The sequence below is a fragment of the Urocampus carinirostris genome, chromosome 2, assembly GCF_059441175.1.
Source record: "Urocampus carinirostris isolate Australia breed hairy pipefish chromosome 2, RoL_Ucar_1.0, whole genome shotgun sequence".
In the NCBI taxonomy this organism is placed as follows: domain Eukaryota; kingdom Metazoa; phylum Chordata; class Actinopteri; order Syngnathiformes; family Syngnathidae; genus Urocampus; species Urocampus carinirostris.
This window is the reverse complement of record NC_142350.1, coordinates 50,696,253-50,723,719: the sequence shown is the minus strand read 5'-3', so window position 1 is coordinate 50,723,719 and position 27,467 is coordinate 50,696,253. Positions and strand designations below refer to the sequence as shown.

General features: G+C 37.5%; 1 protein-coding gene across 2 annotated transcripts in view; it reads right to left on the bottom strand.

Annotated features, from left to right (window-relative positions):
* Positions 1 to 2,697: 2,697 nt before the first annotated feature.
* usf2l (upstream transcription factor 2, c-fos interacting-like) overlaps positions 2,698 to 27,467 on the bottom strand; it is a 25,881-nt gene continuing 1,111 nt past the window's right edge. Inside the window, exons 3-11 of one of the 2 annotated variants that reach the window (XM_088327022.1) lie at positions 25,040 to 25,134; positions 22,725 to 22,847; positions 18,539 to 18,695; positions 16,117 to 16,204; positions 13,453 to 13,491; positions 9,018 to 9,076; positions 8,299 to 8,393; positions 6,688 to 6,816; positions 2,698 to 3,566 (exon numbers count right to left, since the gene is read on the bottom strand). In XM_088327022.1, the coding sequence (XP_088183148.1) occupies positions 3,477 to 3,566; positions 6,688 to 6,816; positions 8,299 to 8,393; positions 9,018 to 9,076; positions 13,453 to 13,491; positions 16,117 to 16,204; positions 18,539 to 18,695; positions 22,725 to 22,847; positions 25,040 to 25,134 (875 nt within the window). In that variant the 3' untranslated portion in view covers positions 2,698 to 3,476. Of the gene's footprint in view, positions 3,567 to 6,687; positions 6,817 to 8,298; positions 8,394 to 9,017; positions 9,077 to 13,452; positions 13,492 to 16,116; positions 16,205 to 18,538; positions 18,696 to 22,724; positions 22,848 to 22,915; positions 23,049 to 25,039; positions 25,135 to 27,467 lie in introns of those variants that run through there. The other variant, XM_088327023.1, reaches the window with a different exon arrangement.

Sequence of the window (27,467 nt, the reverse complement as noted above, 5' to 3'; positions counted from 1 at the left end):
CATAAATGTTTAATAAGTTATAAAATAAAACTATAAAATTAGGCTGGATTTTTATTTGGTTTGCTCTACTTCGAAATGATATTTTCTCTTTGGATTTATTTAAATTGAATAAACTGAATTGTTAAATCATGATTAGTTTTATAAATAATATAATTATTAAATTAATATTGGATATAAATGATGGTATTCAATTACATTTTGTTATTTACTATTATTTGTGCTCACAAATATCATGTATTTCAGCTGTGTTGAATAAAATTATGAAAACAATGATTCGGGCATCTCCTGGACCGCCTCCCTCAGGAGGTGTTCCGGGCATGTCCCACTGGCAGGAGGCCCAGGGGGCGACCCAGGACCGCTGGAGAGACTACGTCTCGAGGCTGGCCTGGGAACACCTTGGCATCCTGTCGGGTAAGCTGGACAAAGTGGCTCGGGATAGGGAGGTCTGGTTTTCCCTGCTGAGGCTGCTGCCCCTGCAACCCAACCCTGGATAAAGATGAAAATAATAGTAATTAATATCATAAAAACGGATTTGTACTATTAATACATTATTATTTACTTTAATTTTGTTATATAATTTTTTTTAAAACTTTGGAACACACTTCCATTAAACATTTGTGTTCACAATTTTTTTGTCTTTCATATTATGTGATCAATAAATTAATATATAGTGGGAAATATATTTCTTTTAGATTATAACATTACAGTAATATTCTTTAAAACATCCACAATTTTTTGCAAAATGAATCCAAAATCCCAGCGACCCTACTGAGGATAAGAGGTGCAGATAATAGATGGATGATAGTTCAAACAAATGCTCTCAAACAGAAAATATTTGAATGAACATTATTGAAATCTGCAGTATATTAATAATTTGAGTCGCTTTAGAAATGTGAGCACACATTTGCTTTTTAATACATTGCTTTTCATTAAACCTATTGATGTGATACATAAGTGTACTGCACCAGTAAGTATGTCCATATTGACGTGTCTTTGTCTACTGTCGTCTGCGGACCTGTACATTGACATGATGATGAAATGATGGCACCCTCCCAGTGAGTACCAAAATAAACTCTAGCATTAACATTTCTATTTAAAAATAATTTTCAAATAATAATAAAGGTAAAAAAAATCTACAGACCCCAAGAATTTTGACTTCCAAAAGATAAAGTCACACTTTTCCATACTTTTTTGCAACACTTATATTATACTAAGAAAAAAAATCCTTACCTGAAAGCAGCCAGCTTTTTTTGGGAGCACCACAAAATATTTAGATTATTTTTACAGGAAACTGAATGAAAAAACACTTTTAGGTAATTCAAATTTAAAGTAATTATTGTCATATGCACAGTAAAGAACCACGTTTCTCTGCACAATGAAGTTCTTACTTTGCTGTCCACACAGTTGCCAGCATACAAAAAACAGAAACTATATACATGTATACATAAAACAATTACGAATATTGAAAATATAAAAAGATAAAAAGAACCTAATCTCAAGGATTGGCTACAAAATTATTTTAAATTAATTATTTTCACATTTTTGATAACATACTTTAATCAAGACACACACTCGGATTTAAGGATTTTCTTTTTTGAATCAAACACAAAACAAGAAAATAAAACAAAGAAAGATAAAAGTTGGGATCTTGGCTGGCACCATTCAGAAGGAAAACCAACGTGGTCTGCTTAAGTTTTACTGTCGATAGAACTTAAGGCAACTGGACGTTATTGTATCTACCGGTAAATAGAATTCCCCAAAAGACACACCAATAGATACCTGGTGCCATAAATGAACTTTGGTTTTGGTTCAATGATGGTGGAGGTTCTGATGTTCTGGGTGGGAGCTGGAGTCCTGGAGACACGGTCAAGACCAGAATCTCTGGGTGCAGGGCGTTTCTCTGGTTCTTGGCTGCCCCATTCTTTCTTTGTCCCGAGTGCACTTTGAGTTCACTGGCTGAGTCCCGCCGACTTGGCCAAAGGCTTAATCAGAACTTGGACGTGGGCTACACGCGACTTCCTTGTAAGCAAGCCTTTCTTGCTAATGGCTTGTGTCTTGACACTTCAAAACTCTTTGGTTTCTTGAAAAGCTGGGACCTTCTTGCCGCTCGCTGGCCTCAATAGAACTGAATTGCGGGATGTCGTCCATTTACCGTAATTTCTAAAAATTATCAAGATATTGCTAAACAGCACTAACAGTGAGTTAAAAAGCCCACAGGAGTGTTAAAAGTATCCAATTGATGACAAATTGACCTACTACATTTTTAAAAGGGGTTTCAATATTTGAATACAGTTACAACCAAATAATTTGCCATTTAATGTTTAAAATATCATATATAATTATGAATCGGGGTGTTTATATTATCTAAAATTATTTGTTGAACAAAGATATTCAGGAAGAAAAAAACCCATCAATAAATGCCTTAAATTTGAGAAATAATCAGTAGTTCCTAAATACAAATACAGTCCATACATACCTCGGCATATTCATCCAGGTCCTTTTCTAAACATTGGTCCATTTCAGACTTTGGAAAAAAAGAAAGAAAACAACAATACATTTTGCACTTCAATAATAATAATAGTAGATTTTGGAAAGGTTAACTGCATCCATTATAATTTCCAAGCTCTATAAGAATCAAATCCAATAAGAATGAGTATTGAGTGGGTGTGGCTAAGTGACAACCAAACCACAGAGGAATAATAGCTCTGCATGTTTATTTTCAAGCATTTCATAGAAAAAAAATGTCATACAATCTAACCTGAGAGACAGTGAGGCTGCTACAGAGAAGGTAAGGTGGGAAGCTCATTAAAAAAAAAGAACGCCACAATCTGACCTTTACATGATTAGCAAATTAGCGAACGTCTGCGTAACATTTACATTATCCTCCTCGACTTCAAAATCGGAAGGAAACGACCATCACTCCTGCTTCGCCTCTGAGGGGGGCCTACATGGGAGTGAAAATAGATCAGTATTGACATGGTGTTATTTTTAATTAAACGGCGGGAAAAAAAATCTGTAAGCGTCTTTCGAGGCCGCTGCTCACTTCCTATGTCACGTTCCAAGAATGTGGGCCACAGTGGCATTCTTCCGCAAAATGCCCATCGTTTCAAGTATTCTCTGTCCCCCTTTCCGCAAAAAAAAGACGTTAAAGCCAGCTGTCGACTGATTGTTGACTCCCTCGGGGTCTCTTCGCAACAGCTTTCCATTACGCGACCTGTCGGCGAGCAGACTAATAAATTAAAACGGTTAAAAAAAGAACATTAAAATTAAATTAGGAAGCGTCAACTAATAGTCCGATAGCGATGGTGATAATCCGTGTAGGTGGCTTAAGGAAAAAAGTCATTGTCCTTGAGTGAAGCGGAGGGTGTGGTTGCCTCAGTGCCAGGAGAGTCTAACGTGGCCTGGAGGAGGCCGTCAACGCTGGCGAGCTGATTGCGAGTAATCCTTCACAAGTCTTTTTGCTTTCTCCTTCATGGCTACTGCGGCGATGTTTCCTCCACCATCTCGATGCCGTGCTGTTGGAGCTGAGCTCTCAGCAAGGCGTTCTCGTTCTTCAGTTCCTCTATCTGGAAGGAGAAGAAAGGGTTTTTTTATTAAGAAGAGGCTGATTAAATTAAATCTTGTGTGACCCTTAACTGTAGGATGATATTGAATATAAATCCTAGGAGAAACACAACTTACGCTGATGCTAGGTTAATGCTAAAGCTAACTTTTATCTATGTCACTGCCCTTTAGGTTTTTTTTTATTAATGGTACAATAACAGTACTTGCAGTACTATGTACTTTATCCCTTTCATAGATGTCCTTGTCTCAGAGAAACCCAAAGATGTTATTAATCCTCAGATGCAAGATAAAAATAGAACTCCCTAAAACTTACATTAGTTTCATAATAATAGAAATACCAGAAGAGAGGAAAACATTCAAGATGTTTGTATTAATGGAATTATTATGTTTTTATCAACAGGCTTGGGTAGGGTTACTTTAACTGGATTACTTTCAATTACTTTTAGATTACTCCAATACCAAATTTGCTAATAAAAGACAAAAGAAACTAAATATGAATAAAATTATGACTCACAACACGTGGTAAGCTTTCTCTCCTGGCTTTGATCTCCGGCAAAACTAACATAAAATGTGACAGAAACAAAATGAAAATAAATCCAAACAGCTTGCCAACATCATTTTTGCCGTTCCATGTATTCCGTTACTCCCCAAGCCTGCACAAAATTTAGTCATTTTATTCATATTTAGTTTCTTTTGACTTTTATTAGCATATTTGGTATTGGAGTAATCCAAAATTAATTGAAAGTAATCCAGTTAAAGTAACCCTACACAACCGCTTATCAAGTACAGACAATACTGCAATCCCTCATTTTTTGTGGTTATTGGGGATCAGAACCCTCCACAATATGCGAAAATCCACAAAGTAGTTCATTATCGACTTGCCAGTTGTAAATCGTTTATAATAGGGGCATCTGCTGCCAAGATGGTATCTAGCTACTGCAATGAGTGTGGTGGTAGATTGCTATGCCATCTAAAAACGAAAATTATTTTACTTGTTGACGAGCTGCTACGTTCTGCATTGCCAGATATTGAATTTAGCTTCTGCTGGGAGAAAAAAAGGGACCAGCTACAAAAAATAAGGATCAGCTGGAGAAAATGAGCATCTGCTGGAAAAGATTTTGCATCCACTAGGAAAAAGTGTGGATCAGCCGGAAAAAAATGAGCGTCCACTGAAAAAGAAAATCGAGCATCAGCTGGAAAAAATGAGGATAAGCTGGAGAAAATGATCATCTGCTAGAACAAATGAGCATCGCTAGAATAATCAACTATCTGCTGGGAAAAAATAAGCATCCACTAAAAAACTGATCATTCACAGGTAAAAAAGGGGTTTTCACTGGAAAAATTAAAAATGCTCGGAAAAGTACAGGAATAAGTGGGAAAATAAGAGCATCCACTGGAAAAAACAAGGATCAGCATGAAAAATGTATTATCTGTAAGAAATGAGGATCAATTTGGACAAAATGAGCATCCGCTGGAAAAAAAAAAAGGATCAGCTGGAAAAAAAAAGCACCTGCTTGATACAATGAGCATCTGATAGAAGGAAAGCATTTGCTGGAAAAAAAATGACCATCCGTTGTAAAATTGAGCATCCACTAGAAAGAAAACAAGGATCAACTGGTAAAAAACTAACATCTGCAGGAAAAAATGAGCATTTGCTGGAAAAACTGACAATCAACTGGAAAAAAGAGCATCTCAATGGAAAAAACGAGGATACACAAGTACTAGTGGATGTCATTTGAAACTCAAAGTCGTAAATCGGATGTCATCTGAAAACATTTCAATACTTTTGAGTCTTTCCACAAAAAGACTCAGAAACATAATACCATTTCTAGTCTTTAAATATGAAAAGGACAATTTGAGATAGAAAAATGGACTGCATAGAGAATAGTCAGGCCAGAATTTAAAGACTTCCACCTTTCTCATCCTTACCTATTCACACCTTTCCCCTGTGGAACACATTCAATACTTTTTCACCCAAAAACTAATCTATTTTGACACGGACCAAGATCTCTTGCGCACACACTTTTCATTCTATCGGTTCCTTTCAAGTGTTTTGACACCTTTGTCCACCGACGTACGCCAAGATTAAAACACAGCGGGCCGCAAAAGTCGAGTCCGTAACCGACGGGATTATCCAATGATGCGGTGTGTCAACTCTGTCGGTTGCAAACTCACCTCCGGCCCCCCTGAGGAGGATCCCCAGAGAACACCTTAAGCTTTTTGACGAGTACGTGGACAGGGAGCGGGGGGTGTACGGTCACACTCGATACTAAGGTAGGAGATCTGCATGCAAGTGAGCTGCCTCTCTGTTTTGACTTCCCTACCGCCTCTCGCAGGTAATGGCGAGCGCTTTGATCGCTGCGAAAGTTGCGATTGAGGAGCAAACCGCCCAAAGCGCTTTTGGGAGGAGACGCGAAGTGAGCCGATGGGTTTTAGCCTCGGCGGAGGACGCAGACTTGAAGGAGTCTGCCGGAGCAAACGTGTCTATTTAACCTGTTTCATCTTTGCGCCTACTCAGGGAATTACTGAACAAGTTTGACTGATTTTTATACTAATAGTGGAGAAAAAAAACAGTTGATTTTTGAAAATCGAACAACAAGAATTCCTGTCAGATGAACAAACAAGGTTGACAATCAGTGACCACAATTTTCGTCATTTACTTTGAGCGGAGTACTATTATACATGAAAAAGACTGCTTGATGTAAAAATATCCTTTCGAAAACCTTATTTGTAGCTAACCAACCAATATTAAACTTTTAATTACTGAAAAATATATCACGATTCACAGCTCCCTTGACCGCCTGGGTTGAAAAGGCACCACTTCCTGTGGTGTACCCTGGGCAAGTACAGCCTGTTGGCGCACATCCAGGTCATAAGAGAACCTATTAACTCGTTCACTCCCAATGATGGCTATAGACATCAAAGAGCCGTTTAAAATCCAGTGCAATTGAGGTTTTTAGACGTCAATTCTTCACTTAAGTTGGCTGGCGTTCAGTTAACTGGGCTGGCAGTGACTGGAATTGCTGAAATTCTTTAAAGTTTGGCATTTTGTTGTTGTTTCATTAGCTCTATTGGTAAACACTAAATAGGAAGTTGATCGTAAAAAGCCTGCATTGGCCTCACCTGCTGCCTGCACAGTTCGTTGTCCACTCGGATCCTCTCCACTTCCTTCAAGCTATCCTGCAGCCGCTGGTTACCTTGCCTCAGCTCTCGGATGTAGTCGCACGCTTTGGACAGGATGCCTCCTTTGCTCTGTCAGGACAAATGTTGTTTATTTTGATGTTTTAAACAACAGATGGCCCCAATTTGCCAATGTGATATGACCAAACCCTGAAAACAGAACAAATTGTTTTTTGGGGGGGTTCTGTTCATTCTGAACGAAGGAGCACATTTCACCTCCTCCATAGCCTCTATGTATGTAATTGGCTCCTACGCAGACACCACTTGCTAATTTGACCGTAGGATTTTCTTAGTTGTTTTATTTCACACTTGCTGGTTGGGCAGGCATTCTATAGAGCCCACGTATTAGTATACTAACGAAAAGTCAATTTTCCATTACACACTTCTCACTGAGGGTTTGTGGGATTGGGATCTCTGGAAAAACTTCAAAATACACTTGAACTTATTACAATTGAACTTAATTTCTTGGGAACTTCTGAAAAGTGGGCAAAAGTAACAAATGTAATAATAGCGTTATTGTGATATTAAAAAGACGATGCTATTGTCATTCAACACCATTAAAAATAAAATGAAAATATAGACATTACAAAATTAAACGGTTTCCAATTTTATGCAGCATCTATGCATCATTGGGTTTTATTTGATAGCTCCCAAACGTATCACCGATTTTTTTTTCTTTCTGTTATTTGAATCATCCCTCTATGATTTATAACGAATTTTTTGGAAAAGATAAATACTTTTCTAAATCTGTCAATACTAGTCTTGTTTTAAGGTATCGGTACAAGTGCCCGCTGCCCTCTAGTGGCCATTTCGAAATTAGGAGCTAGGAATTACGAAATAGAGAATATGTATGTATTGTGTGATAATAAATATAAAAAATAATATTAAGTAATTACATAAATATTAAAAATTAGGACAAAAAATACATAAAATAACCAAAAATAAAACATTCTTATTTTCACTGATTTTATATAGGAAAATTATGTTGACGACTGTAATAATATCAGATATGTACAGCACCAGTTTAAAGAGTAATCCTTTAGTAAATCTGTCAATATAATACGTATCGTTGCTTTAGGGTGTAAAATGTTTTTTTTCCAATTCTCCTGAGAAAAAAAACCCTCAATTTGCAGATAAATATTTTCCTCATGACGGCGACGGATAGCAAAACATATTTTGTGTGCCCCCACTAGACTGAATTTTATCATTTCAATTAATGTTGAGTTCTTGGAATATTAAAAGGGTTGAAAAGCTGCCCTCAGGCTTGCATTGCAAACCTGCTGCACCTGTTTTCTGAGCTTAATAATATAAAGCTTGCAATACAGCGATCTCTGAGATGCATGGAAACGGACAGATCAATTTTATATTAATCAGAATTCTGTGTTCACACTCGTAAGGGAACATATTTGTTCTTTTTTCCCCCAGTCTTTAATCGATTTGCTGTTTCCATCTGGCATTCATGCAGTTCTTTTCATCAAGCTGTTCACAGTGTGACATCAAGGCATACTTGATGTGAGACTTCCTCAGAGGAAAAGACCCATAAAGACAACTCACTGCTCCAGTTTTGGTGCTGTCCATGTTGCAGTCCGGAATGATTTTGGAGAGCGTCACGATCCAGTTATTGATTTTGTCTCTCCGCCGCCTCTCAACTAAAAAAAAAAAAGAAAACATCAGTGAGGGGTCATCTTTTCCTTAGGTTGCCGTTGCATGACGGCTCCACAGCAGCCTCTAGCGGCCACATTGAGTGCCTTGCAAAACTATTGCCCCCCTAACAAACCACCACCCCCCCTCCCCAAAGAACTTTTTGACATATTTAGGCTTCAAACTTATAGATAAAAAAAACTCAAACTATTTCCTGTATTTCATGTAAGACATAATTGTGAAAAGAAACCAAAGTTAACCAACTTTTTATATCGGGCTAAAAATATAGAATTAAAAGTAAGCGTTTCTAAAATATTTTATTAATTTTAAACCGGGCTCCAGGAACCTTTTTTACCCAAATGGCCATAACAGCTTAATGTTTTTTTTTAAAAGGAGACATACTAAATATTTTAAGACAAAATTCAGCAAAGCCAAGAAACCTGTTCTCCAAAGAAAAAAACATTTTCAGCACATTTTATTTTACTGTGTAAAGTTAAGTGATTCGATCAAATATGACAAAAGGTTTTTGGGGGCCCAATACTTTCGCCAGGCACTGTATATGGACACAGAACTTGTATTGTGTCAGCATCGTCAGGTTAGCGAAAAGCCCGCAATGGCGGCTAATTGCCCACCTTCATTATGCTGAGCTCTCCTTCTTTCATCTCGCGGCGTCCGCGGGCCGTCCATTTTCCTTCACAGACCCAAAACATAAAGACAAGCCTTGTTTTTCAGTCCACACTGTGTATTATCTCCCATCTACCCATGCACACACAACCCGCTGCGAGCCCTCGCCTTCACTTCATCCCCGAGACTATTAACCATCGTTCTGGGCTGTTATCTTTGACAACGGCTTTTCTAATCGCAGAGCTCGTTTCAAGCCGTCCTAAATGTCCGCCCCAAGTGTCGACAGTCTTCTCTACTTCCCAAGTACAGCTCCACAGGGGTGAGGAATAGGGCTGCAACGATTAGTCGACGTTGCAGACAAAAATCGATAATGGAAATAGTTGATAATGGAAATAGTTGATAATGGAAATCATAGTCGACTATTGTTGCCAGGCACGTTTTCTAACATGAGTGAGCTATCTCTACATGTATATAATCTGCGCTGAGAGTCGCACATGTGCTATAGCATCGCTGTCTCGAGCGGTAACATATACATAGAGAAACAGTGGCGTCAGCATGAAATACGCATAACAAAGTATCACATTTTTGGGAGCATTTTAGACAACATCAACATCAAGTACGTGGACCAAAACATTTAAAGTTCAAGGGAATATTAGCCTGGATATGTCAAAAAAAAAGACTACTTGCAAAGTCTGCAAAGCAGACCTTGCAGATGATGGCAGAAGCTCGTCGACGCACAAATATCCAAGTAACAAAAATAGATATCGCTATTTACATATGCCATCTTTGCACTTAACAAGACGTGATTTTTAGATGTTGAGTAAATCACGAATATATTTGTTTTTGAGAAAAATATATCTTTATATAAGAGTTGGGTAAACATAATAAATAATACGCAGCTTACATTTTAAGTTGCAGGAAATTTTTCCCATGACAATTTATCACTGGGAAATGCTACCCTTTTATTGCATGGCTTATGATAAACAACAGTGAGCAACCATAATCCCAAATGTGGCAAGATAATTAATTATCAAACATGTCCAAAACTTGACATCAAGTTACATTTTGCTGAGTTTCCGGCAATACAAAATTATTTTTCTCTTTTGAATGAATTGACTCATGTACTATTGCAAAGGTTGTACGGCCCACAAACGTCATTTGTTAATGAAATGAAATGATCTGCATTTATATAGCGCTTTTCAAGTCAATGACTTCCCAAAGCGCTTTACAGTGTGCTCCACATTTCCCAATAGCGGCCTTGTATTGCAGCCATGTAAGACGCTAACCTGCTTATTGGGGGTAGTAGAGGTTCAGTGTCTTACCCAAGGACACTTCGACATGTAACACGGACAAGCCGGGATTCGAACTGGGATCCCTTTATCCCAAGACGAGCGCTCTACTTCCTGAGCTACTGCCGCCCCCTCCTGAGCTACTGCCGCCATATTTGATACGTAATCCTAGCACTACTAAACATGTTGTTGTGTCCTGTTAAGGTATAGCATGCACCTGTCCTCTTGGGCGCGATCCATAGGGGGCCATGACGCTTCATAGGAATGCCATACAAACTAATATCAGCCGCCATAATTCAAGTCCTTTTCAAATATTGAAAAAACACCGTTAAACATAAAGTATTTAAGGATTTTAAGCACCCGTATGAACGCTGAATTAAAAACAACTTAATGCTAAATTTAGGGAAAAAAATGACTAATTGTTTCAATAGTCAGTGACTAGATGACCTTTAAAATAATCGTTAGTTGCAGCCCTAGTTGGTAAGGGAGCAAGGGTAATTGCGCCATGTTGCTTTACTATGCCATAAAACGACAGCGATGACGAAAAGAGCCGTCTGCTTGCATCCCGCACTAACGAGACAAGTGTCTCTTGTCTGGGCGTCCCTCAGGTATCCCGTTAATTAAGACGCAGCGGTGAAACCGTTTCCCGAAGCGTGAAGGGTCTGAAAACGGTAACACTATTGTGTATGGTATCAATATTAATGAGACATTTTCTCACAGGGCCCCACTAACTATCTTTTACTCATTTCTTAATAGTAGCCAGGGATTTATTAACCTATAGCTTTTGTGCAAAACCTAGCGGAGCAAGACATTGCTGTATTTGTGGCTAAGACACTTGCGCTTGATTCGAGTTGGTGAGGGGAAAGTTCCTGCACCTTGACAGAAAATTTGCTTGGCTAGACAATGAAACCAACTTATTCCATGCAATGTTAAGTTTGTATCATACATTCGTGCTGTGGCACTCCCCTAAATGTCAGAAATACAGTATCTTCACAGGTAAGGTTAGCTATTTGCAATGTATACTATGTGTGTTAAGATACAGATGAACCAAGTGATTGCAAAATGTGCTCTGCATATTAAAGACAAATTTAGTTTGGCTGCATGGAAACACTTTATAGGTATGTTGTTCAGTAAAGAAATTGGTCTTCAAAGTCCAGTTTTTAAAACATACCTAAGTAAAATAAACACCTTTTTAATACATTTTTGTCTCAAATTATTTTTACATAGACAAACTCAAAATATTGAATCATTTTGCTATTATAGGAATCATTTTAAGATGTTTTAGTAAAATACATTTGGTACGAAAAATAAATCGTGTGAGCAAGTTTTTAAATGAAGAAAAAATGCTTAAAAATTACAGACGAATATTATTTTTTAATTTTGCAATGTTACTGTATGAATTTATGTTGGCTTTGTTGTATTTTTTTATTTTCTACATTCATTTTCACACATGTAATAAGCGTCAGGTTGCTGTTGAAAATTTTCTGAGGTTGGTCAATATTAATGGACCTGGGTCAGTTCGTCACAGATAGTCAAATGTTAAATAGGAGCAAAAAATTATGAGTCTTATGCTAATGCTTCAATTTGAGACGAGAACCGGTCTCATCAGTTTGTACACAAAACAGCATCCTCGGGGTCTACATCATTTTGTTATCTGTACGAATAAAACTGTCTGGAGATCTCGTTGGCAGAGGCGGCGGGGTGACCTAATTTCTAATTCCTGACGGGGAATGAGTTGCCGGGCTAACAACAATGGATGAGGGTCAGCGCTGAGGGAGCACTACATCTGCGGCTCGCACATCAAGAGCGAGGAGAATCACCGGGGATTCGTCAGACAGGGAAAGAGGCAGGCTTACTCTCTCTGCTCAGGATCAAATTTGACTACTCTATTTTCCGCACTATAAGGCGCACCTAAAAACTCCAATTTGGCCAGAAATTTGAGAGTGCGCCTTAATACCCAGTGCAACTTATATAGCACAGAAAATGGTTGGAAATGCCATGCAATAATTATCAGCACGTATGCATTATCATACAAAGTTTTACAGTAAGTATATTACCATATTTGAGCAATGAGTGCATAATGATTGATCAAATCGATAAACAACAATGATTGTAGGCACCGGGTTTCAAACCAGAGTTGTGAAAGTGAGAGTATCGATACTTTACCACTAGATCACCAATAGTACAGGTGACGTTCGAAAACGCATTAGACCTTGAAATGAAATGATCTACATTTATAAAGCGCTTTTCAAGTCAATGACTTCCCAAAGCGCTTTACATTGTGCTGCACATTTCCCAATAGCGGCCGTGATCTGTGCAGCCAGGTAAGGCACTAACCTGCTTATTGGGGGTATTGGGGGTTCAGTGTCTTACCCAAGGACACTTCGACATAAAACACGGACAAGCCGGGATTCGAACTGGGATCCCTTAATCCTAAAACGATCGCTCTACCTCCTGAGCTACTGCCGCCCCAACCTTATCTCATTTTCTCACAATTTTTGGTCACGGTGCAGGGAACACTGATTTGCAAAGTGCTTTCTGTTAGGTTAAACAGTTTATACTTCTTTACCAACAAAAGAGAATGGAGTATATAAAATCTTTCATCAAAAAAACTATAAAAGCTTGTTCACTTACGCATAAATATTAAACTAAGAGGATATTGGGGCACAAATGAAGACATGAGACTGTTTAACCTATCAGATTACACTATGTAATCAGTGTTGCTGGCACTGTAAATAAAAACAGTTTGATAATGGGATAAGCTGTAATGCCATTTCATACTTCATATGTACATCTAGTGGTCTAGTGGTAATGTTTTGGCACTCTCACTGCCACATCTTGGGTTTGTTTCCGATTGATTACAATGGTTCGCGATTCTGGTCAGCAGCACATATTAATGCAATGCACCATACTCATACTCATGTTAGCTCTTACTGTACTGCACTGTAGTCAATTTCATGCGCCCCATAGTTTGATGCGCCTTATGTATGCAAAATGTATAACAAAACATTTTTTTGGGGGGGGTGCCTTATAATCCGATGCGCCTTATAGTGAGGAACATACGGTAATTCGTTTGCTGCAAGAAGGAATGTGATGATGGTGGTGGGAAAAAGAGCAGGAAGAAAGGGACAAGAAAGTGGAAAGCATTCCTCACCAGTTTAAACCTTCCTGCTGCAGCGTCTCGTTTTCATCTCTGCGGACGGCACATAGAGGGGGAAGGTTTCAAACTTCACTTTGGAAAAACTGTCACTGTTGATTAGTTCACAATCAAATCGAAATTAAAGATTCCCGTGAGGGAGCAGTGACACGAACACACCCGTAAAAAACAAAACAAACAGAGCTTATCATATGCTACGTCTCCTGTTCGTCATGTGGCCGACTTGCTACAACGCCTCTTTTGTGTCCAAACAACAGCAGCACGTTTTAGTACCGGAAAAATGCTAACGATGGGCAAAATTGACGAAACTCGATTTGACAATCGGTAATCTGCTTGTTGGGGAGGTGAGCGGCTCTGCCATGACAAATACTTCTGCTGATTTTGACTCTCCTGGAGAAAAAAACAAATGCCACTTTTTGTATATTTTTTTAATAGAATCAAATGCAAAGGAATCCCGATAGGGGAATGCCCCGAAACATGTCATATTTATTTTACTCAAATGTCAAACACAGAAATTATCCCATAGTGTCAAAGCTAAAGTTTTGAATCAGTAGTGTCCACTCCATGGCATTGGTTCTCAACTGGTCTAAATTCAGGACCAACCATTCCACCCTAATGATGAGCTGCGATATCATTCAAGAAAACATTTTATTTTCTTAAATTTATTAAATGAAATGATGGTGTAGTTCAAATCAGAGAATGTAAAACACATTCACCTTAAAAAAATTACAACAAAAAAACAACAAAAACAAAAAGAAACCACTTCAAGTATCAAATATACTCCGATATAAGCCTACATTGCATATGAGCGACCCCCTAAAACTACATTAAACATCTACATCCTTAAAGAAAAGTGTACCAAAATAATAAAACTTGTAGCTTAATGTCGATAATTAAAGAATTGTGTAAATAATGAAGGTTAATATACTGGTAAAAAAGCAAAAAATATTTTCAAACCATTTACTGTACCTTTCAGCAGCATTACAATGGCACTAATACACCATATTCACATATTGCAATACTTTCCTCTTTTCTACTTGATTGTTGTTGTCACCGTTTTCTACTTTTTCTTCCCCTTATCACTAACCATTTTTTTTGACGGAAAAGGAAATAAAACTAAAAATCTCAGTGAAATAAGATGTGATCCCTCTCAAACACAATTGGAACAGTGACTGAACGGGAAGAAAAGATTGAGTTGGGCATTATTGCCCTACTGTCAGGAGTGTAATTGACCCCCCCTTTTTCCATTCTTCTTACCATTATTTTACCAGGGCAAAGGGCCATGTCCCACTGATATCAGGCCTGCAATCCTCTACTTGAGAAACACTGTTCTACCGCCCATTTGTGGCCCACCATCGACTATTTTGAGACCTGCCAAATTCACAAAAGCATCAGCTATAAATAAATTAGTTTTAGATGGTGAATAAAGCTAATTATTTCGTAAAAGCAAAAATGTGCTGTGTTAAGGTCTAAAATATGAACACTATTGATTCTTAAATTCTCAAATTGCGATTTGACAAGAGACTGATTTCTTTTTGAATGTTGCAATGAAACTAGGCTGCTGGTGGATCAGAGTATTGAATGACTCAAAAATTCAAAAATGAAACAGCCTGCTCTGTAAAAAGTTAAAAATGTAATACAATATGGCATAATTTGGTCTAGCTGATATTAATGAATAAATGTAAACATGAATCGAAATATTAAAAAAAATTAAAAACATAAATATAAAACCATGTGAAGGATTTTTTTTTAATTATATCGTATTTGTTCTGCGTGATAAGGCCAGAAATGCAACACCGATTTCATCAGTTGGTTTGGATCATTACAATTTTCTTCAATTCTAAAAAAATAGATCCTTCCTAACTCATTAAAAATATAGATCTAATATAAATACTTATTACAAAGAATATTGTATATCTTTTACGGTGGTTTAAGTACGCTGTTACTGAGTGAGAAAACTGTCTTAAAAGAAACCATAAGAGGCTTTTATGGACTATACCCGCCTAACAGCACATATAATAAAAGATTATGACTCATCTTGAAAAAAATATAAAAACGATCGTATGCGTGCACTGTACCCAACATTTTTTATCCCAGCCTTCTAATATAACCTAAGACATTCTGATGTGCTATTATTTGTATTGCTTTGAAAACATAAGGAAACAGAATGACTCAGACTGCGTGATTCAAGTGACCCATTTCTTCTTTTCATCTCTAGTAACAGAAATGTATTTATTTACTTCAATATTCATCTTTGTTTTGTTTGCTTACGTCAGGGTTGACACTTTGATGCATTTTGGGCAACCGTGCATGTGTTACTCAATGTTACATCCGGTTAACCATGCAAAAAGGTATATTTGGTAGTGTGCTATTAAAATGAGCAGGGAACTTGGGTCTGCAGTAAAAATCCAGCCACAAAACGTGATTTTTCATGCATTTCAGGTTAATCGGCCGGTCCAAATTGTCCCTAGGTGTTGATGATCGTGAATGATCGAAGGCGTTATCTGTCCCTGTGTGCCCTGCGACTGGCGGTCAATCAGTTCAGGGTGTCCCCTGCACACTGCCCGAAGATAGCTGGGATGGGCTCAAGCACCCCAGCGACCCTACTGAGGATGAGCGGTGCAGATAATGGATGGATGTATTCTTGAAAGTGATACTCACGCTTGGAAGGCTTGCGTGCGTGGAGCGATAGTGCGCGTTGCGCCTGTTTGAATGACTTCGGGAGGTGTCATCATCACGTAGAATTGGCCTGTGGGAAAAACGGCAATCGGAAATCATTCTGAACTAATAGTAATTTTGAGTAGCATGCTGACTTTAAAATAAATATGAAGATAAAAGTAACAAAAGCCAGTTATAAATAAATAAATAAATAATAAATACAAATATCTAGAAATACATGTACATGTAAATAAATCATAAATACTCAAATGTAAATCATAATTAAATGAATGAACGCTAATGCCCTAGCTTTTTACACATTGAACAGATTTAATAGAAAAAAAAAGAAAATAATAGAATCCTTGCAAAAATTTTAAAACATAAGCGAAAGAGAGAAGGAGGGAGGAAGAGGGAAGGAGGGAGGGAGAGAAAAAAAGAGACTGAGAGAGAGGGAGAAAGAGAAAAGGGAGAAAGAGGGACAGATAGCTAGATAAATAGCTATCTAGCTGTCTAGCTAGCTAGATAAAGATGGAAATCCCAGGGTAAAAAAAGATGCTTAATGAAGAGGAAATAGAGATGTTTCTCTAATAGATTCCTGAAATTTCTTTGAGCACGTCACAATAAATCCATCTGGACTTCAATTTCATGCATGGCTGTGTTAAAGGTAACCCGTACTTTATTGTTCCTTTAATACAACAAGTGCCGTCAATTGAGCAACAGTTCAGCGCTAAGTATGACACATCAGCCGGCCTCTCACATGACTCGGCGTGACAATTGTGACAAATGAGGCCTATCCATTCACGTGGAGCGCCGTTACTCACTTTTCATTTGTTCTCTCCGTGCATTCAAGTATCTGGATGTCAAAACCTATGTTCGATGATTACAATAGAGACTTCACATTCAAAAAAAGGATTGAAATAAGGATGTCAATGCACCTTAAGCAGGTTTTCGATTTTCCAAGAAATAGATTTAAACGGATCCAAAATATTTTCTGGTTACACAGTTGTATTGGAACACAATTACAAAAAGACATTTACTGCCGTGCATATTATGTTTTGCATTTAATGTTCGTCAGAACACTTTATACAGCTTAATTAAAATTTTACTCTTTTTGTAATGGCCGTTGCTGATCGGAGCACCGCCATAAACCAAGGATCTCCATATGGAATTATGCGGTGAACTGAACTGAAAAACAGAGTATGTGCATATTTCAAGTCAAGGTTAGAAACCCAGAGGAACTGCCAACGACAGCTAAATGACATGACGCATGGAGAGAACCGGCGACAAGGGCTCATGTGACACCAAGTAATCCAATGTGATTGTCAGGCCCCCGCTCATAATTTATGATGAGGAAAAAAAGCGAGAGAGCATCTTGAAATATGAGGCGAGTCAAATTCTGAGATACAGTACAAGCCTGCTATATGTTAGGAAATATTTTTAATAATGCTTGCAATTGGTAGCAAAACACCAAAAATAAATCGCTTCAAGTCACTCGGAAGAAATTTCCTTTCAAAGAAAAATCAGACGTTTGAATGTGTTAACATACATAAAGCAAACAGATGAAAATAAACAAGGGATATTTTATTTCTTAATGGGTGAATAAGTGAATGCGGAACAGTAAATCAGCCCTGTCATATTTATGTTGCTTCAGCATGTAATGCAATTAGCTACATTGCATCATTTATAAGACCAATACAGTTGATTATCTCAACTGTCACTCATAAATCCTATCAGTGAAAATATTATGTGATGAAAGCAACTCACGTGCACGCTGAGTGATTTCAGATTTTTCACTCAATCCAGTTATTCAAAACAAACAGAAATCAGTAAAAAAATATGTATAAAACACTAAAAACAGAGAGAGATAGGATGAGAAAAAGACATAAAGAGATGAAGGGAGGAAGGAAGGAAGCAAGGAAGGAAGGAAGGCAGGCAGGCAGGCAGGAAGGAAAAAGATATGGAAAGAAGAAAATAAGTAAATAAGAAGGAAGGAATGCAGGAAAAAAGGAAGGAAAGATGGAAAGAAGGCAGGAAGTAAGGAACGAGGAGAAAGAAAAAGAGAGAGATAGGGAGAAAGAAAGAAAGATAAAAAGGAAGGAACGATAGAATGAAGGAAGCAAAGAAGGAAAGGTGCATGACAGGAAGACAAAGAATATTGAAAGATTGAAGGAGTAGGGCAGTGGGAGGGAGAAAGAAAAATTGGGAAACGGATTAAAGGAAGGAAAGAAGGAAGAAGGGAAGGATAAGAATCATTGTTGAGAAGGGAGGAAAAGGGAAAGGAAGGGAAAAAAACAAATCAAGGTAAGAAAGGAAGGGAAAGATAAAGGTAGGGCATGAAGTGGCGAGTTTTCTGTGTTGTCAATTCACTTCGCCTCAAATTGTGCACAGAATGCCATCCCATCCATCCCCTCTTTCTCTCACTCACCCCCGGCCTGTGTGAGCGTTGGGTCTGCGGCAGTGGCCTGCACAGACACGGCGCCGTCGCTTACAGCCGTTGCAGGGAAGTAGGCAAAGCGCGCTTCCCCACCTGCCGGCTCCCCCACTGGGCTTCCACCATTACTGAAAGGGTTCTGGATCACCGCCTGTGACAGATAAAAGAGAGACAGGCGGCGGATGAGGGAAACGGGAACGGCCGGTAGGTAAAAAGCCCTTGTCAGAACCAAATAGGAAATACCAAAATTGTGTTAGACCCCCTTCACCCTCACCCCACACATCCTAAGGAATGGCAAAGTGCTGTTTGACAGCTGCGATAAAGCGGAAAAGGGGAAGTGTGCAAAGATAAAATAGGCACGGTTACCGTCATAAAAATCTAGTTTAAACCAGAAAGTTATTTTTTTTCTACTGGAAATGTCATCGTTGGCAGACACTTTTTTTTAACCTTCTTTGAAAGCCTTGCTGGCTTGACAAGTCATTAACCCTCCTGTTATGTGATTGGTCAGTCTTTCTTTTTAAGTTTTGGTGGAGTGTGGTTCAATCCTATTACATCCTATCTATCTACCCTGGTCATATTCCTCGAGAGGGGTGACCGACAGCAAGACAAACACACACACACAAAAACAAAAAAAATAAAGGAAAAAGTAGCAAAAAACACACAAAAAATGACCATGGCTAACCCAAATGCCCAAAAACCCAAACATGTTAAGCACCTTGGCACCCAAGTTGCTTTCGTCCCTCCAGATGAAACGGGACACATGTCATTCGGGTCAGGGTGACACAACACACTATTCTGTTCAACAGCAAGGCCCGACAGCTTTCACCGGTTTACCCCAGCCGCATCATACAGATGCCCTGCCCATCCCTGAGAACATGTCTAAATGTCCCACTATCCTTTTACAACACCTCTCCACTCATTCCTATCACCAACAAGGGCTTCCACTACATTTAGACCCCTTTCCTCCAGTGCATTCATTACACCATCCATCCTACTTCTTTTTATCCTTTTCTCCTCCTTCCACTTCTTTGCTGATGGCAAAGGAACACTTTCTCGCAAAACTATTTCCTGACATCACTTAAAGTTACATTTGTTGTGACGCAACATTTGACACAATAGTTTAATCCTTATTTAATTTGCTTTCAGTCATTTCAAAACAGTGACATATGAACTGGTTACAAAGTAAACTGTAGTATTTATCTTGCAAAAGAATAAGAACTTAAACTTTACTCAAAATTAGGAAGAGACGACATCAATAGATTTTGAAATTGCAAAGACAGGGTGAGAAGCCTTCAGATAAGAAAGTCCAAGCAGTATAGAGGCCCTTTCCTTATTCTATTATTTTTATTACATATCCTAGGTTGCAAAAAGGGGTGGAATTCAAAGAGGGGCAGGGGGATGTGCGGTAGGGAGAAGCTCGGACGCTTCCAAGCTGACATGGAGCTTGTTTTCCCTCACGCTTAATTGTCAAAGATGGAATCGGTAGTGAGGACGGCAGAGGAAATAATAGGTAGTGGCCTCCCGTCCCTGCAAAGTATCTACATCGATCGAACTAGAAAACGGACACTAAATATTATAGACGATCCCAGTCACCCTGCTTGCAGGTACTTTGATTACCTGCCGTCAGGTCGCCGTCTTCGCTCCATTGCGAGCAAGATTTCACGTCTTAAAGAGTTTTTACCCTACCCCTATCCGTATGTTCAAAGGGATTTGATTTAGGTTATTATGTATAGTATTATGCCAACGGCGTTCCTCCGACCTATTCTACTCTAGTCTTGTTATTTACATATTCTTTCTTTTTAAACTATTCTATATAATTACCTTGTATTATACACTACAATATTTTTTTTGCTCTATTCTTTTTATTCTTTTAAATCTATTATTTCATCATTATTGAGTGTTCGCGTGTCAAATGATTTCTTGTATATATCATGTTTATGGTTTATACTTGCTGAATAAAAAAATACAATATAATACAATACAATTTATACTTTGAAAAGGAATCTGACTTTCATACCCTTCTTGCTGATTAAAAGGGTACAATAGGGGAAGGTGGAGTAAATGAATTGTGTGTAGTTTGGGGATGCAATGTTTTTTCAGTAAACTATACTATTTAGAAAGAAAAAAATAGCGCATTTTAATATCTTTTTCAACGTCTCAGCTAGGTGGCCGTTTTCTAACCGCTAATCCTCAATATGAGCATACACCTTAACATCAATTTCCCATCATATAAATAGAAAAAAAGGACAAATTCCTTAAAATAAGCTCTAAATGTCTGACTCAAACTACAATGTCCAACTTTGGATTTGATTTTAAACATACCATACCTCTCAGATAACTCTTACAAAAGATTTTTTTGTCAATTAGTAAAACCAATGTTGAGTATTTGAGTGCACTACACCCATGTAAGGCCAATCATTGAGTTCGACAATAAAGAGCAGTTCTGAGAGGACCATAATTTGATATTCCAGGGTACTTATTGGAGTGGCCAGTGAGGTTGCTTGCCCCGTGACGCATTCAAGGTCACTAGAAATCCATTTTCTCATTTCCGCAAATCCTTCCATGTTTGAACGTTCAAAGGTAGAGCACTTTAAATTAAAGTGCTTCATGAGCTATACGCTTGCTTACAACATCATTAAGTACACTCTGAAAGCTAATGAGAGGTTAGCACAAGTTTTCAAAAGTTGCTTTTAATTTGTAGAACTGTGCAAGTCGTACCAGTTATTTATAAAAAGCCTCCAAGTACAACAAAGTGCCATTGTAGGCTTCAACCGGATTTTACAATCTGGTTGAACAGGGATTGAAAGAAATTAAAATAATTAGCATTACTGCTATGTCGTACAATTGTAATTATACACATTCTCATTACTTTCATTAAATTATTTACACACTAATTTATTTTCAAACAAGAAGTATCAATAACTTTAATTTAATTAGGATTAGAATCGTTTTTATTAACATTGATAAAAAACGAGTAAACAAAAAAAAATGTTAGATAAATTGCAAATAAAACTATTAAAACTAAATTCGATTTAATTACATAAATAACAAGAACTATTTTCCAAACGCATTCCAATTTTATTTATTTGATCTACTACAGTACTGCGTTGGTAAGTGTGCCTCCAAACACAGATGATGAACGCCTCCTACAGGCCATAAGAAGCCAATACAAAAACAAGGAACAACCAGCAGAGATTTGCAAAAAAAAAACTGTTCGATTATCCAAACTGAAATATGCTTTTTACTTGAAATTACTAAAAAAGAAACAGCAACACAACTTGTGCAGAAGATTAATACAAAAAGTAACGTTATAATATTGATAATAATGAAAAACATGTGATTTTATGGATATTTTAATCAATTAATCCGTTTATTTGGGACCTAAACAACAGCCTGGGGATCACTGGTCGAAGCCACCTAAAGGCAATTAGAAGCCACTAGAAAAACCATAAACAACCAGCACAACGATATGCAAAAAAAGGGCTTGTCTGTCTAAGCTGAAATACGCTTTTCACTTTGAATTACTTCAAAAAGAAACTGCAAGACGTCTTGTGTGGAAGAATAATATAAATGTGGTGTACTATTGATAATGATTAATAAGATTTAATTTTCTGGATATTTCAATAAAGACATCAGTTTATTTGGTACCTGACCAACAGCCTGAGCATCGGTGAATGCTGCCAAAAGACTATGGGAAGCCACTACAAAACCAATAAACAACCAGCACGAGGCTATGCAAAAAAGTGTTTGACTATCTAAACTAAAATACACTTTTCACTTTGAATTACCTGAAAATATACTCCATCACAACTTGTGTGCAAACATAACAAAAATGTAGTGTTGTACTATTCATAATTAATGAACAATATTGGATTTTTCTGGATATTTTAATCAATTAATCCGTTTATCAACAGTCTGAGGAGCACCGGTGAAGCCTGCGTAAACGCCTTCAGAAGCCACTTCAAAAACAATGAACAACCAGCACAAGGATATGCAAATAAAGCTTCTAACTATCTAAACAAAACTGAAATACACTTTTCACTTTGAGCTATTTAAAAAAAACTGCAACACAACTTGTATGGAACAGTCATTTTTTAAAAAGTATGGTTGTTTATTGACGACAATAAATATTGGATTTTCTGGATATTTTAACCAAGTTATAATTTAGTTCAATTAGTACCTGAGCAACAGCCTGAGGAGCCCCGGTGAAGGCTGCCGCAGAAACGACGCTCACTGCTCCACTCACGTCTTCCCGTCCTTCAAGATTCTGGTCGGTAACCTGGACTACTCTGTAGGTAGTCACCTGTAAAGGGAAAAGAACAGGAGGGGATAAAAAATGAAAAGCAGGCTGTTTTTTAAATGTGTGCATACTTGGCTAACAGATTTGTTGATCATATCCAACAAGGTCCAGAACAGTAATGCACAAAACTTGACTGAATTTCCCCCCCCAAAAGAGAAAATACTGTTTTTTTGTAAGGAATAAGAAATTTGTACCCCTGCATCATGTGACTCTCTCCCTCCCCTGACTGACATGTGACAGCGGCTTCATGCCAATCCCGACCAGGCCTGAAATCACATGATATTGCTCACGCTCTCTCAAACTGCATCCCCCTAACCTTCTCCTTGTGTTTACGTCAAAACGAGCCTTCATGGATGACCGGTTCACAAACACCGCAATAATTTTCTACATTTTATACTCACTTCACTTGGGCTCTCAGGTTACCTGTGAGGCGGCCCGCCCAATGATAGCATGTGTTTTGAGTAAAATTTTGTAAAGTAACGTAATTTAGTGGATTAACTAACGTAGGACTGACTGCAACTAACAATTATTTTAAAATGATTTTTTTATTTCGATTAGTTGATGAATCGTATTTTTCCCCTCGTCTTAATTAAAAAAATGTCAGTTCACAACGGATAGAAAGTAGTACACAGTAACAATGCTGTGACTAGCTAAAAATGTCTAATAGTGTCCAACCCCAAAACTGCATTATCGATTAGAAGTAAAACTATTTATTTATGCAAGTTAATAAGTGAAATGTTACAATAAGAGTAATAAATAGTTGTAGCAGTAGTGTTAATAAGTTAGCAGGAATGGTGGGTTTGAATTAATACTTGAATACATTTCTTGCACTGATGAACATGCTGCAGTAGCACATGGTCAATTTTATATTACACTAACTACAGACATGTCATGTCTACAGCCTAAAAAGTATGTGGATTATTTTTAGTGTGCAATGTTGACCTTTTTATAGTGTGCACAATTTATTTTTGTTGTTGTATACTTTGTTTGGTGTGGGATATTTCAAGTGCGTACATTTCATCTTTTACACTGTCCAAATGTTCTTGATTTTTTTAAGAGTTCATTATTTTCTTTTTTTTCTTTTCAAATGTTACCTATGTTAGATGTTGACTTTGTTTGGTTATGAAGACATGCCAAAATAAATAATTCGAATGTTATTTTGTGATGTTCTATCTAGTGCATTTCATAGGTGGGTAGGTACTTCTATTGATTGAAGAATTGAAAAGTAAAAAATGGTCAAGGGGGGTGTCTGGTGCTGGTGTGGGGGGAGTTGGGGGAGCTAGTAATACACTGGGGAGCCAAGGGGGCGCCAGCCTGCTAAAATTTGGGAACCATTGGTCTTTAGCTAGGTTTTGTGTCAAGGCACACCCAGTAAATAACAACAAAAACGATAAACATCTGCCTTTGTGTACAACCGCAGGGTTAATACAGTGTAAGGCAAGCTCAATTAAAAAATTCTTGAGACTTTTTTAATGTTTTCTGAAATCAAATTTAAGTCCAAACGACAAAAAAATTGAAACCAATAAATCTAAAAAATACAAATATTTCTTGCACACAATGAATTGGGACTCCTACACAATACCTGGTAGCTTTTAGCCATGGCGAAAAACATTTGTCAGCCAAGCCACTTCTCATTAAATTGACACTTTCCCATCGTCCAAAGTTAACGTCTCTGTCTGAAGTTGCTATTTGCATTGTGGGTGGACTTAAGACAGAAGACAGATACTGTACAATTTCCTAAATCTTTTAAGTTAAAACAAATATAAATCTTACTAATGTGTCCAATTTTTCAAGACTTTTAAATATTGGATTTAAGGCATTTTAATGCTAAATAAAGCCTTATTTTTAGAAAAAAATGAATTCAATGCCTTTTATGATTTTTTTAAAGATCTGCAGGAACCCTGAAGCGGCTCTGGAGCTGCATGCGGTCGTACTGCTCGTCGGCACTATCAAATGGCTCACTGGCGCTTTTTCAAAAACCACAGCCTCCACAACCTCGCTCAAGTAGAATGCCCGGCAACGCCAAGCCAAGCAAGGTCGGGCCATTATGTTTGTTTCCGAGAATATCATTATGACCTAACACAAGTGAACTATTTTCAAAACCAGTCCACAGGCAACTCAGGTGTTCTACCTGGTGCCCACAGTCACTATATGTTGTCCATCCCTACTTTCGCCTTTATCCATTCTTTGCTTACCTGCCCCCCGTCAGTGCGAAATTGGTATTGTATGTTGTCCCCAAATGCTGCAGCCTGTTGTATAGTGACGGACGCCTGCTCGTCTCCAGTTCCGTCTACAGAAAAAAAACGTAGCTTGTTATTGGGTTTTTTTTTTTCACTTACAGTACAATAAATAAACAGGCATGGGAAAACAACACCCTGAGGTCATAACGGCCTTTATCAACACAAGTATCGGAGTCATGCTGAACTGAAAAAACAAACAGATTAATGGGAAGGAAAACTCCTTATTTTCATCACATGTCCAGCTAGTTGAGAATATTTTTTTTTTCAGTTCTGATGCCATCTAGAATAGTTTCCTTGTCACGCATTTCTAACACATTAATCACAGCCTACAGAAGTTGGTTAATGATCTGATTTGAAAATAGGGAACGTGTTTAAAAACCACTGAGGTAGATAACTGACTACAAAACATAACAGTGTCAATTACAGGTTTGTGCAGTCACCACAGATGCTTGTCTTCAGAGCATGTGATTTTTCTGCCCAATGAATCCAACGTTTACGTTCCCCTAAGAATGTCAGTTTGTATTTAATCTGTTAAAGGGTCATATTGTGTGAACTTGACATCTTAATTGCGGTCAGTTTTGTTTCTATTGTGCCTTTGTTCTGTTTTAATGAAAGCAATCCTGCTCCGCATTTTGGGGGTGTAAATGAATGTATTCTGATTGCAATTTCATATTTTTTGAATGATCTATTTTTTATTTCTAAAGATTTATGATGTGTAAAACATTTATGAGGACGGTTAAATAATGCTTAAAATTGTGCAGAACATACATTATGTCTCATTTAATATGCTTAGAATATCATCAGCGGATGAGCTGGATGAAGTGGTTGGGGATAGGGAGGTCTGGGCTTCCCTGCTATTCCACCCTGGTCATCCTGTAAGGGGGATTACCACTTGTGAGGCCCCTTCTCAAGGTTTCTTTTTTCCTCACACTGAGGTTTTGAGTTTTTCCCTTGCCCGCATGTTAGTTTAAGGTCAGGCGATGGTGTAATTGTAATCCTGTGCAGTCCTTTGAGACATTTATGTGATTAAGGGCTATACAAATAAATTTGACTCTACTTGACTTGACTTAGGCTGCTGCACCCGCCACCCGACCCCGGATAGGATGGATGGAAAATATGCTTAAAATATGATGTAATCACTCCTTCTCAAAGTTGATGCGCATTTCTTATAAAGTGTAAGAATTAAAAATAATAGTAAAAAGTTGCAAAATCAGTTAAAAGGGACATATTGTGTCAACTTCGCGTTTTATTGCTATTAAAGTTTTATTTTAAAATTGACTTTATTTAGTTAAATTAAGGCAATATTGACCCACATAGTGAAATTTAAACAATTCTATTTGCAATATAATTACAAAGGTTTTGCATATATATTTTTTTGGAATAATCAAACGTTCCTGACAAACAACAAAAACTTATTAGGACACTTTATTAATGCTTGAAATTGTGTTCTAAGTACGTTATGGCTCATTCATTGTGATTAAATCAAGATTTAATCTCGTTTACAAACCAAAACAATTGCATTTTTGAGGACGTGCAGTATTTATAGTCTAACAATTAAAAAAACTAAAATGCAAAGAAAATCTGTAAAACGGGACATGATTGTGTGAACTTAACGTTTTGAGTGCTTTCAGTTTGGTTTCTAAAGTTCCTTTGTTCTATTCAACTAAAGGCAATCTTACCCCACATTTTAGGGATGTCCAATAAATGTATTTGCAATGTAATTTTAAAAGTTTTGCAAGATATTGTAAATATATTTCTTTTATTTAAGAATGCTTCACTCTATGGATGAATTACTTGTTAAGAATATAGCCTATGTCTCATTTAAATTTAATTTAATCCGGAACATAGGGGAAAATAAGATAAGAGGGAGCAAGTCCATGCATGATTTTTGTATAACACCAACAAAACCTTAAAATCATATTTTAAGCTAACAGGGAGCATTGTCCAAGAACGACTTTTAACCTTAAATTGTTACTAAAAATACAAATTCATTATCTTTTCATTAATTTCTTATCCATTCTAAAATGACATTGTTCCATATTTGGCAGATCTTCAATAAATACATGTGTGTGAAAGCACTTTCGAACACGAGCCAAACTAATCTAAATACAGTATGTTAAATTAATCAAAAACACACTCTTGGTATATATTCTTCATTGCTACCCTATGGATTTGAGTGTGGAAATCAAAAATGTCAAAAAACAAACATCATACTTCCTGTTGACAATATCTGTAGATTATTTGTTAATGCAACATCTGTTGCAGCCTGGACATCCTGGAAGGAGGATTACTTCATGTGCTGTCCCTTCTCAAGGTTTGTCCTTGCCCTCATGTAGGTTTTAGATCAGGGGATGGTGTAATAATAGTCTCTAGTTTGCAATAA